A 12,267-nucleotide genomic window follows, 5' to 3' on the forward strand; every position below is an offset into this window, starting at 1 on the left:
GCTCTGTGTTGGTAGCTGAGGCTGTGACATTGAGCAAAATCAATTTGACCAATTCTTGGTGTTTCTGCTCTGGGCTGCGGAGGGAAACAGGACAAGAACTCTCTAGGTTTGCTTGTTTGTCCTCTTTTCTTTCTTTCTTTCTTTCTTTCTTTCTTTCTTTCTTTCTTCCTTCCTTCCTTTCTTTCTTTCTTTCTCCCTCTCTTTCTTTCCTTCTTTTTTCTTTGGATGTGGAAATAGGGAAAAGAAAAGAATGGGAACTCTCTCCAAAAGTAACTAGGGCAGTAAACACACACAGATCTGAAAGATCTGAGACCCAAATGTAACTGTTTGCCCTGGAAGCTCCTCACAACAGGACCTCTGGTCCTTCACTCCTGTTCTACTGTAAAAACTGCTCCTGCCTATATTCCACCCCAACCTCAGAGGTCTCTTTGAAAACTCCATCTGTCCCTGAATGCCGACTGCTGGAAGATAGCTTATCTTTCCTTCTATTTGGAGACCTGATTATCACCAGACTGTAGGGCTTTCTGTGAAGAAAGGGAGAGGAGTAGGCTAGACCTGACTGTGGTTCTCCATGGCCTGAGACCACACTTCTGTGGATGCACACCCATGAAGGCTGACTGGTTCACTTTACAGCTGAGGAGTGGAAAGAGGCTGGGAGAAGGAGGATATGTGTGACTTAAATATGAAAAGAGGATGTGATAGTGGTGGTGGGGTGTGGAATAAAAGGAATGGGAGGCCTGTAGATGCTCTTTCCCAGGCAGGTGACAGGCCCACCTTAGTCCTCTTTTCCAATCCTGTAGGTGGAGTCTGAGGAACAGACCGGTAGCAAAGTGAGCGGTGCGGGGAAGGGGTGAGGTCAAGGTCATTTGCGAGCCTCCAGATCGAGGAACCAGGTGAGCAGAAAGCAAACTCCACCCTTGGGTGGTCGCTGTCCAGAGGATCACCCCCTGCGAAGGAAACCCCGCCCCCGCGGCTCCTGCGCGCCCCGCCCAGACCCGCAGCGCGGCTGCAGCGCAAGGGGCGGAGAGGCACAGCGCGGCGAGAGGACCAGACGCCCAGGTCTCCCGCATCCAGTGCCGCAGGACACCAAAAGCGCACCTTCGCCGGGGCGTCCCAGCTGTTCCCTTGGCCCCAACAACAGACCACCTGTCCTCCGCCTTGACCTCAGCCCAGCTCTCCCTTCCTCCGGAGCACACACTACCCTTGCAGCCACAGACGCGCCCCAGCCCCTCCTCGTCGACCACCATGGCGGAGACCAACAACGAATGCAGCATCAAGGTGCTTTGCCGATTTCGGCCTCTGAACCAGGCCGAGATTCTGCGGGGGGACAAGTTCATCCCCATTTTCCAAGGGGACGACAGCGTCATTATTGGGGTGAGTGCTACAATCCGAAGGAAATTAGAGGAGAGGGCGAGATGTAAAAAATCTTTTTACCCCCAAGACTTAGCCCCTCTGCCTGTCATCCTGCAGCGGCTCCGGGATGCTCAGCCTCCATCCTCTCCGCCGCAGCCCCTCCTCTCCCCTGCATCAGGATGGCTGGGTGTGGCCTGCCTAGGCCTGCAGCCAAGTCTCTGCAGAGTGGGAGGGGGCTCCTTCCCTGTCATCAGGAGCCCCAACTTGTCTTTGCTACTCTCTTGCAATGTTCCCACCCCTTAGAGCCAGTTCCCTGCCTTTGTGATGTTTTCCCTCTCCCCTAGAGAAAGCGCGTTTCCCCTTTGTTATTGGCTCGCATCTCTACCCTAACCTCCACGAAGGGAGAAGAAGGTTAGGGGATGGGCTAGATCGGACGTGAGAGGTCTAGGGTTTCTGTGGAGGAATGAATGGGAGTGGGTTCTAGGACCAGCCCTTCATCATCACCTCAAGTAGTTGCTGTCTGGATGTGGGGGGAGGGAGCACAAATCTGGTGAAGGGTTTTCTGGGAAAGCAATACATGGATGCCACACCCAACTGGAGAGTTAGCCTCTGGAATCCTAAGGTCCCGTGTGCTTTCCTATCCCCAGTATGGGATCAAGAGGGTTTCAGATCGAAAGCCCTCCCAAGTCGAAGTCCCCAAATCCCGAGTTTGTGCACACTTGCTTATTCATCTCAGTCTTGAAGATCCAGTACCGTGTAGTAGTTGAGTGCTACCTGGTCATGGTGGCCCTCCCCCAGGAGATTCTCAGGAGAGTTAATACTCTCCGTGCACTTGATGTTCCACGCTTAGAACTGAATTCTCAAAATTGCAGTAAGCAGTGTTCATGTTTCCATTTTGCAGATGAGGAGATTGAGGTCTAAGGAAGTTGAATGACTTTCTCAAGGTCATGCTGAGACTTGATAGTCTACAGAACTGAACTCAAGTCTGTGACTCCAAAACTCACATGTTTTTCCTTTATGCCACTCAGCTTCCCCAGATTTCTGTTCCAGACAGTTATCTGTGGCAGCCTAAAGGGCCGCTCCGTCTTGCCCCTTCCACCTTTCTTAGGGTGTTAAGGACCTCAGGGTAACAGGATCCGGGGTCTGGTTCTGGAGGGCTTTGGGGGCAACTGAGACAAGAAACCATCAGTTTCAGAAGAGAGGAGCGGCTGTGAGGGCAGTGCTCAAGGTCAGGGTGATTCTTGAGTGCCTTAGTCTACCGTGCTTGGCATAAAGCAACCGGAAAGGAGACACCAGGTCTTCTGAGTTAGGCAGAAGCTCCAAGTTCCTACCCCTGGCATGTAATAGTCTCACGGAATGGACTCGGTGGCTGCATTTGTAGTGTGTTTGCATTTGCCACAGGAGGGTATCTCTGTTTTGCCTGAGGGAACCTAGGCTTTGCTGTTTGATCCGTGTGGCCAGAGTAAAATAAAGTCCTGATCAACCCAGGGGACCCCCCCCCAGTAACCTGGCTGGCTGACTTTAAGTGGTGAATTTGCAACTTGAGGCCCCTTTAAGTTATAAAGACTGAAAACCAGCAGGGAGTGTCCACAGGAAGCAAATCCACTAGGGTTTACTTTAGAGCTGACGTCCCTGTTTCAGATTTATCCACTGTATGAAGATGGGCTCCTTTAGGCTCTATAGGCAATCCTGGTATGGGATGGGTCCAGGCCTGTGAGATAGCAGGGGAAGATTGGGGGTGAAAAGAAGTCCGTGTCTCCCTGGTCACACAGCTTCTGTCTCAGCTCCAGAGTTGGTCTCCTCTTAGCTGTCCTGCCAGCCCTTGTAGCTCAGTCTGAATCTTCCTGTTAGTCTCACTCTGGGTGTAAGTTCTTACAGGGGCCATTTTGTCTCGGGCCACATCCTTAGAGCTGCCTACATTCTGGACATTCCTTCTTCACTCAGTGGAAGGGTGGCCACAGGGTTTTGAGGAGATCCTTGAAGGCTCCAGGGGGGCCACGGCAACTCCCTCCCACCTCTCCCTTGTTTCCTACCCCAGCTCTCTCTGGGAGGCAGTGTGGGGAACTGCCTGCTGAGGAGTGGAAGAAGCCACTTCAAAATGTCTGGAAGGATGAGGGCAAGCTGGGGCTGAGTAGGAGAAGATAACTCCCAGAGCCAACAGCCCTGCTCCCCGCTCCTCACAGCCCTGCAGTCACTCTGGGCTCCAGAGGCCCTTCTGGGCTGCATTCAGCCTGCTAAGGGAAAGACAGCAAGATGGAGAGACAGCTCTATAAGTCTCATCTCTCTCTGGAGTCTAAGGGGTGAGATTTGACAAAGTCAGCAGCCCTTGTCATAGTAGAAGGCTGGTGGGACACCGTGTGTGAGCTGTTGTCTTGGTTTGCTCTTTACACTTAGAATCCGGTCTGACGTTTTCACTGGGCTCATGTGTCTCTCTGGCTTTTCTCATCTTTGTTTCAGTATGAACAGCTGCGTCCATGCCAGATGTAGGGAAAGGGGGGACGGCAAGGAATCAATCAAAGTCAGTCCCCCCATCTTCCCCTTTTCAACTGTCCAAAGCTTCTTTCCTCCAGTCTCCCAAAAGACAAGTGGATTCTGCTTTTGGGTGTTTGAAACAGGATTTCTCTGTATAACCCTGGCTGTTCTAGAGCTCACTCTGTAGATCAGGCTGGCCTTGAACTCACAGAGATCCACCTGCCTCTGCCTCCCAAGTGCTGGGACTAAAGGTGTGCATGCACCAGAGCACACATGTTAGGGTCAGAGGACAGCTTTCAGGAGTCAGTGTCCTCCTGGGAATTGAACTAGGAATGCCAGGTGATACCTTCACCCACTGAATGAAACCTTCACCACTCTATGGCCTGGTTTTGTTCTGTTTTGTTTCTGAGACATTCCTTCTCATATGCCTCAGTGCAGTCTGAACCTCTATATACTCCAGGCTGCCCTTCGTTTATCCTCCTGTCTCAGCCTCCTGAGTGCTGGGATTACAGGCATGTGCTACCATCGTGACTTCGAGGGTCCTGAAGGGAAAGTAAGGGTCTCCTTAGCTTTGAGGGGAGTGTTATAAAGAAAGATGCAGAGTAGAGGCAGTGTTCTCTGTGGCTAGTGTCTCTCAAGTGTTACCATGACAACACCCCCTCCCCAGGTTGTGATAGGGCCTGGTGCTTGAAGATTTGGGTTCTACTGAACAATTTCTCAACAACCGAGCAGGTCTCTAGATTCCTAATCTTTGCTCCCTATTAACATCAATCAGCACATGTGATGCAAAACTGTAGCGGGGTCCTGGGACCTTTCCCGAGCCAGTGGTCACACTGATGAAGGGAACAGAGTGGGTTCAAAAACAGCACAGCACCCTGGCTGTGGGACTTTGTGGAGTCTCCAGAGAAGACTGGAAGGAACGTGGAGCTGGGAGAGAGCATCCCTGAGGTGGGGAGACTGCGGGGATGTTGCTAATGGAGCAGGCCAACATTGCAACTTCTGAATCTGCCATTCGCTGGTGTAGTTACTGGGGAAGGAAAGTGAAGGACGCCCCTGAAAGATTGGGGGAGAACCCCTCCTGCAGTGGGCTCAGGGCTAGACCAGAAGGTGATGAAAAGCTGGTTCTACTTGAAAACGCTTGGAGAAATGGAGAGGAGGGCCGTACGACAAGCAAAGGCGAGGCTGTGAGGAGGAAAAAGAGCTGACGCATGGCTACCATTTGCTCTTCCTGGGTCACTCTGAGTATGGGTTTGCAGTCAGAGCCTTTTGTGTTTGAAGCTGTGCCCACCGTAACATAGCTGCGTGGCTGTGGGCAAGCCAGTAGACCACTTGAGCCCCTGTTTCCTTATTTAAAAAGTGAGAATAACAATACTCAACTCCTAGGATTGTTGTACCCATCACACGAGACATCATGCATAAACTGCACCATGCGAACAGGCACATGACAGATCGTCTCTGCTTTCAACTTTTGCTCGGAGAGTTGGGGGTGTATGTAGTGTGTGCATGTGAGAGAGAGAGAGAGAGAGAGAGAGAGAGAGAGAGAGAGAGAGAGAGAGCGAGCATGTGCGTATCCCTCCATACGGAGGCCAAAGGAGGACGTCTCTGTCCTCTTCTGTTGCTGGCCACCTGTTCCCTTGAGACAGTCTCTTACTGACTCTGAAGCTACTATTGTGGCCTGGGATCCCCTGGGACCCACCTGCCTCCCAATACTAAGGTTACCAGCACACACAGCCATTCCCAGGTCTTACATGGGTGTGGAGATTTGATCCAGATCCTCTTGCATGCACAGCAGTGCTCTTACTTACCGGGTCACCTCCCAGCCTCTGTTATTAAGATTGTATCTGTCTGTCCGTCCGTCCGTCTGTTCGTCCATCCATCCATCTATCTATCTGTGGAGGCGGGGAACATGTACTACAAAACACCAGTGCAGGTCACAGGAAATGTGCAGTGATTCAGTTCTCCCTCCCACCCAGTGAGTCCTGTGCGTGGAACTTGGGCAGTCACTCGGTTTGGCAGCAGACACCTTATCTGCTGAGCTGTCTAGCCAGCCACAGTTCATTATTTTTTGAGACAGGTTCTTGCTGTGTGGCCAGGGCTGACCTGTTACTCGCTGTGTAGTCCAGGGTGGTTCACATTTAAGCTTGAGGCCACCTTCCTGCCTTAGCCTCTTGAGTGACATTGCAGGTGTGTGTCCCAGATAAACAGGTTAACAGCTACAAAGTTAGCTAAGTGTTGTGGTGCACACCCTTCGAATCCTAGCACTCAGGAAGCTAAGGGAGGAGGATTGGAACTTTGAGGCCAAAGTGGACTCTTCAGAGACCCTGTCTAAAAACGATGAGGATGATGAGCCACACGTTTAATCCCAGCATATGGGAAGTAGAGAGGTAGGCTCAGTGAATCTGAGGCCAGCCAGGGCTACACAGAAAAACCTTGGCGCAAAAACCAAACTAAACAAACAAAAGGTGGGGAAGGGATTGCTAGAGAGATGGATCAGTGGTTAAGAGCACTGGCTGCTCTTACAGAGGACCTGGGTTCAGTCTCCAGAACCCACATAGGAACTCACAACTGTCTGTAACTCCAGTTCCAGGGAATCAACTACCCTTTTCTGGTCTCCACAGACACATGGCATGCAGATGGTACGCATACATATGTATAAAGAAACACTCATACACACACAATAAAAGTAAATATTTTTTATACATTGTGTCTCTGCACAAGTCTAATTTGGAAGTGCTAAACACTTTGCCCTCTTATTAATGGTTTCATCCAAACTTCTAAGCCTGCAGTATCTCTTCCTCATCCATATCTGTTCATTCAATAGTGAGCGGCTGAGTTCCAGAGACTCTGCTTGGTGTTGTGGATTTGGAGGGACATTGTCCTTGGGGAAATTCTAGATCTCAGTGGTGATTTGAAACTTCAGGAGAAGCCTGGGTAGAGGTGGCAGTAGGTCATCAGAAAGGCACCCTGCTAGCAGGGTCTAGCCACCATGGTGCTAATTACAGGAGTGAGGACTGTGAGTCCCAGGCTAGCCTGGGCCACCTAGCAAGGTCCTGTCAGAAACAAACAAATGGAATTTACCAGCTCCGTATTAATTTCCTTACCTTCCAATAAAGATCCTTTATAGACACTACAGAGCAGGGTATGTTGTTGCACATCTTTGATCTCAGCACTCTGGGAACAGAGACAGGTGAATCTCTTTGAGTTCCATGCCAGTCAGAACTACACAGTAAAATCCTACCCTAAACCAAAACCAAAACCTCACAACATACCATAAAAACAAGAAACGATGTGTAGCTCAGAATGACCTCAAACTTTTGGTGATCCCCCTGCCTCAGCTGCCAGTGCTGAGATTATAGGCATGTACCACCATAGCTAGCCGATCTTAGGATACATCACTTGAGATGGAGAAGCAAGACTACATTTGAGGCCAGGAGGCTGCTGAGCTACATATAAAACAAATGGAAAAAACCCAAAACAATAAAAAAGAGCTAGAAATTGAAGTTGACGAGCCAAACAAGAAACAGCAAGTAATGAAGTCATAACATTTGTCACTGCTGATCACAAGAATGGTAAACACACCCATTTCTTAGGTCTTGAGTGTCTTTCATCCTCTTCGCAGACCTGAGAGCCCCGCCCATTTTCAGTTCTTCACTCTTTTCCAGCCTGGGCTGAAGATCAAGGGTTCCCAGGCACTCCTCAGCTTCAGCATTTGGAGAGCGCCCGCCATTTTATTCATCTGAGCTTTCTGGAATCCTACCGTTGGGAATGTTTTGAATGAGTGTTTGTAGATTTGCATGTGTTGGTTCCCGTGTTCCGAGGCAGAGGGTGGGGGGAGGCAGGAGGGGCCAGGCTGGCTGCAGAGTTATATTTAGCCCCCTTTGGCTGGATGCCTGGCTCCAGGCAGCATGGTGGAGAAATATTGGTGGAGAAGGGAGGTGCTTCACTGGTCTGAGGCAGACATGCTGTGTTTCTGTTTCTGACCACTGGGTGGAAGAAACATGGATGTGGATTAATGTTAGAGAATTAAGGTAGACTTAAAAAAAATAACATTGGAAACAATATAATGACAAACTTAATAATAATTGTTGGCAAAGTTAAAGACAAAAGCACATAGAAGATACAAAAAAATCAATCTTTATTTTACCGTTCTAAGACAAAAATTGTTATTTCATGTTTGTTTCTGTTATTGTTCTTTCGTTGGTTTTGGGGGGGAGTTGTTGTTCTTGTTTTTTGTCTCTTTTAAAACGTTTAAACTGCATTTTAATTTACTTATTCTGTATGTTATGTAGGCATGTTTGTGTTCCATGGCACCCAGGAGGTCAAAGGACCGTCACAGAAAGCAGCCTTGTCTATTGTGTGGGTTCTAGAGATCAAACTCAGGTGTTCAAGTTTGACAGTGTGTGTCTTTGCCCATGAGCCACCCTGCTGCCTCCCCAACCCCCCCTTCAAGTCAGGGTCTCCCTTCTGGCCCAGGCTGCCTTCCCAACACCACCTTTGAAACAAGGTCTCCCTCTGTAGCCCAGCCTGGCTTTAGACTAAAAGCAGTTCTGCTGCGGCCTCCTGAAGTGCTGAATTAAAGTATGGGCCACTACACACAGAATTCCATGTATTCTCAGCACATTCTAGGTAGTTTATAAAGTTACATCATAAATGATATGTGCTCGTATACTTTTTGAAGGTGCTAGATTGAGTCCGGGACTTGTTAAGCTTTCATTCTACTGCTGAGCTATAGTCACAGCCCCATTAAATATTTTATGTAACTTTTATCTCTTATAGTTGTTTTAATTTTTATTTTTTAAACAACCTTGATATGTAGTTTGGGCTGGCCTTGTACTTATGGCTATCCTCCTGCCTTAGCCTCCTAAGTCCTGGGGTTATAGGCATATACCAGCATGCCTTGCTCATCTTATAATTTTGGTGTTTGTTTGATTGTTTGTTTTTCCACATCAGGGTTTCTTTGTGTAGTCCTGACTATGCTGGAACTCACTCTGCAGACCAGGCATAGAACTCACAGTAAACCACTTGCTCCTGCCTCCTGAGTGCTGAGTGCCACCCCTCCTGACTCATTTAATAGTTGTTAATCTAATCTTTCAATAAGTCTTATAGACTTAGATAATCGAAAGTTTATAATGAAAAGTAGTCTTCCTTTGTACGTTTCTTCCTTTGCCTCTTTTCAGTATTTATGGACACTTCCAAAAACATATATACTTACAGTCAAGTACCTGCACACATGTATACATCATATACATTACAGTCAAGTGCCTGCACACATGTATACATCATATACATTACAATCAAATGCCTGAACACATGTATACATTGTATACATTACAGTCAAGTGCCTGCACACATGTATACATCCTATACATTACAGTCAAGTGCCTGCACACATGTATACATTGTATACACTTACAGTCAAGTACCTGCACTCAATATATTCACTTAGAATCAAGTGTGTAAGTACAACCTTACATTATATACATTTACAACCAAGCACATATGTACATGCATGCTGTCTTAGTTAGGATTACTATTGCTATGGTAAGACACCATGATCAAAAGCACGTTAAGGAGAAAAGAGTTTATTTGGTTTATGCTTCCTCAGCACTGTTCATCACTGGAGGAAGTCAGGACAGGAACTCAGGGCAGGAACCTGGAGGCAGGAGCTGATGCTGAGGACTTGGAGCGGTGCTACTGCTTACTCGCTTGCTTCCCATGGCTTGCTCAGCTGGCTTTCTTATAAAATGCAGGACCACAAGCCCAAGGCTGACACCAGCCACAATGGGCTGTTTCCCCCGCATGACAAACTAAGAACATGCTCTTCAGGCTTGCCTACAGTTTGATATTATGAAGGCATTTTCTCAAGTGAGATTCCCTCCTCTCAGATGACACGTAACACTAGCCAGCACACAGACATTTCTTGTACATATGCTAGCATACTATACATGCTATTATGTACTTTTAAAAATTACCTTTAAGCCTTGGAGATCTTTCCATATCAGCATATAAAATTCATCTCATCCAGCATGTGAGCAGATTGTTGTCCAGAGTAGTCTGCACGGCTTCTCTCCTAGGCAGACACCTACCCCACACAGTTGCAAAACAAGGAGATTAATCTCTGTTTAAAAACTTCAAACTTGGGGAAGGAGAGATGGCTCAGGGGTTAAGAGCACTGGCTACTCTTCCAGAGGTCCCGAGTTCAATACCCAGCAACCACATGGTGGCTCACATCTAATGCCCTCTTCTGGTGTGTCTGATGACAACTAAGGAGTACTCATATACATAAAATAAATAAACAAATCTTTTAAAAGAAAACAACTTCAGACTTTTTGGGCTGGGTGTGGTTTCTCATGCCTTTAGCCTCAGCATTTGTGAGGCAGAGGCAGGAGGGATCTCTGAGTTCGGACCAGCATGGTCCACAGTAAGTTCCAAGCCACCCAGAACTACTTACTGAATGTCCCCCAAAACAAAAAGAGTAGATTTTCTGATTTTTAAAAAATGTTTTCTTATTTTTGGGAAAAAAAATTGTTGTTGTTTAGCAGAGTCTCACTTTGTAGACCAGGTTGGCCTTCCAACCTGGGAGCTAGCGGTAGGCCGAAGAGAGAGCTCAGACTTAAAGACTGGGTCACAGAGCGACAAGACACTCGTCACCACGACTGAAGAAGAGTTTGCAGGAAAAAAGCAAGATGAAATAACAATTGTAAGCCTAGAATCAAAGCAGCTTGGTGGTTCTCACTGCAGTCCCAGCCTTCTGGAGCTAGCCCAGGAGGCTTTGCCAAGAATCGATGGTTAGCCTGGACTATAGTGTGAGGTCCTGTCCCTCCAAAACAGTCAAATGAATAAAACCATACTGAAAAAGGATGACTGCTACTAACATGTTTTCCTATGCAGGATAAATAAGTAAAATATATATGTATGCATAAATATAATTATATACATATATTTAAGTATATAGATACATTTATTATGTATAATGTGCATATATGTATATAATATATCTTAGAAAAGTTATTCCTTTTTCCTCTCCCATTCTTGGCCCCATCCCATTTTCTTTCTTTCTGAGCTAAGGCTGATTCGAGCTCAGGGTCCCATGTATGCTACACACTCACTGAGCCACAGTCCAGTTCATCACTGCTGATGCTTGTCTTCTGGTTCTCCTTAGTACAAACCTCTGGAGTGAGCGTTTTTTTCTGCCCATCTCTTCTCACTTCAGTAAGTGTTTCTGCAAACTGCATCCCTAGCACCGGAATCTTGGCAGAGCGTATTAATATTTAAGCACTAAATGGACCAGGATGACTTGCTAAAACCGGTTTGCCGCACCCCATTAAGGAGCTCCTTCCCCAACTCTTCTCCTTTGTGAATTCCATTTCCTGGCCTTGTTCTTTTTAAGTGTAACTTAATATGTTGGTGCCTGGATCAGACCCCGGGTCTTGCCCTTGCTACGGCAGGCGTTCTAAACAAGCCTCTCAGCACAGCTGTTTGCTGGGCTTTGGATGCACTGATTATGGAGTGACCAAGTAAATACTTCCGGCTGGTTTTAAACCAAAAGCCAGACTTAATAAAAAATTTTTTTTGGTTCAGTCTTTTGCTTTGAAGTCCTTATGCAGAATGGCCTTGGGTTCCTGATCCTCCAGCATCCGCCTCTCTAGTGCTGGGCTTCCAGGCATGAGCGACCACACCTAGTTTACTCAGTGCTGGAGTTCAAATCCAGGAACGTGGTAGGCAAGCATTCTACCAACTGTAAATTTCCAGCCCCAGTGTAGACATTAATTTTGCTATTTTTGACACGTATGGATGTTTTGCATGCATTATGTCTGCACAGTGTGCATTGCCTGGTGCACACGGAGGCCCGAAGAGGCCATCAGGACCCCCTGGATCCCAGGTTACAGACAGTTGTCAGCCATCATATGGGTGCTTGGAAATGACCCAGGTCCTGTGGAAGAGCCACTGATGCTACCACTGAGCCATCTCTCCAGCCCCAAGATTTCTTTTTTTCTTGAGACAGGGTCTTACTATGTAGACTGATCAGGAACTCACTATTTAGACCAGGCTAGCCTCAGACAACCAGTGAGCGCTTCTGCTGCCTTTACTGGGATGTAAGGTGTGAATTACATGTTCAACTGGTAGTTTTTATATGTAAAAAAAAAGTTTCTCCTTTGTGCAAAGAAATATAAGGGAGAAGACACATTATTGTGTAATATTTGAAATGAGTGTTTTATAATTTTTCTTGAGAACTTCGTACATGTACACAATACAATATAATCTTATCTACCCCTCCCCCATTTCTCTCCTCCAGCTCCCCCCACATGTGCCCCCAAGAGACTTTTTTGTTGTTGTTGATAAGTTCAATTAGTCCCGACCCAGTGGGAAGATTCTTGAGTCTCCCTCAGCAGCCAGCAGCTCCTTAGTAAGGGGCACGGCATGCCTCCCTCCTATGCTGGA

At 47.4% G+C, this 12,267-nt stretch overlaps 1 protein-coding gene across 2 annotated transcripts in view; it reads left to right on the top strand.

The window, feature by feature from the left end:
• Positions 1 to 1,245: 1,245 nt before the first annotated feature.
• KIF5A (kinesin family member 5A) overlaps positions 1,246 to 12,267 on the top strand; it is a gene marked incomplete at both ends in the record, with an annotated part of 31,928 nt that continues 20,906 nt past the window's right edge. For both annotated transcript variants that reach the window (XM_080935276.1, XM_080935277.1), the window contains one exon: positions 1,246 to 1,374. In XM_080935276.1, the coding sequence (XP_080791402.1) occupies positions 1,246 to 1,374 (129 nt within the window). The remainder of the gene's footprint in view (positions 1,375 to 12,267) is intronic.

Source organism: Micromys minutus, assembly GCF_963924665.1.
Source record: "Micromys minutus genome assembly, chromosome: 22".
Classification (NCBI taxonomy): domain Eukaryota; kingdom Metazoa; phylum Chordata; class Mammalia; order Rodentia; family Muridae; genus Micromys; species Micromys minutus.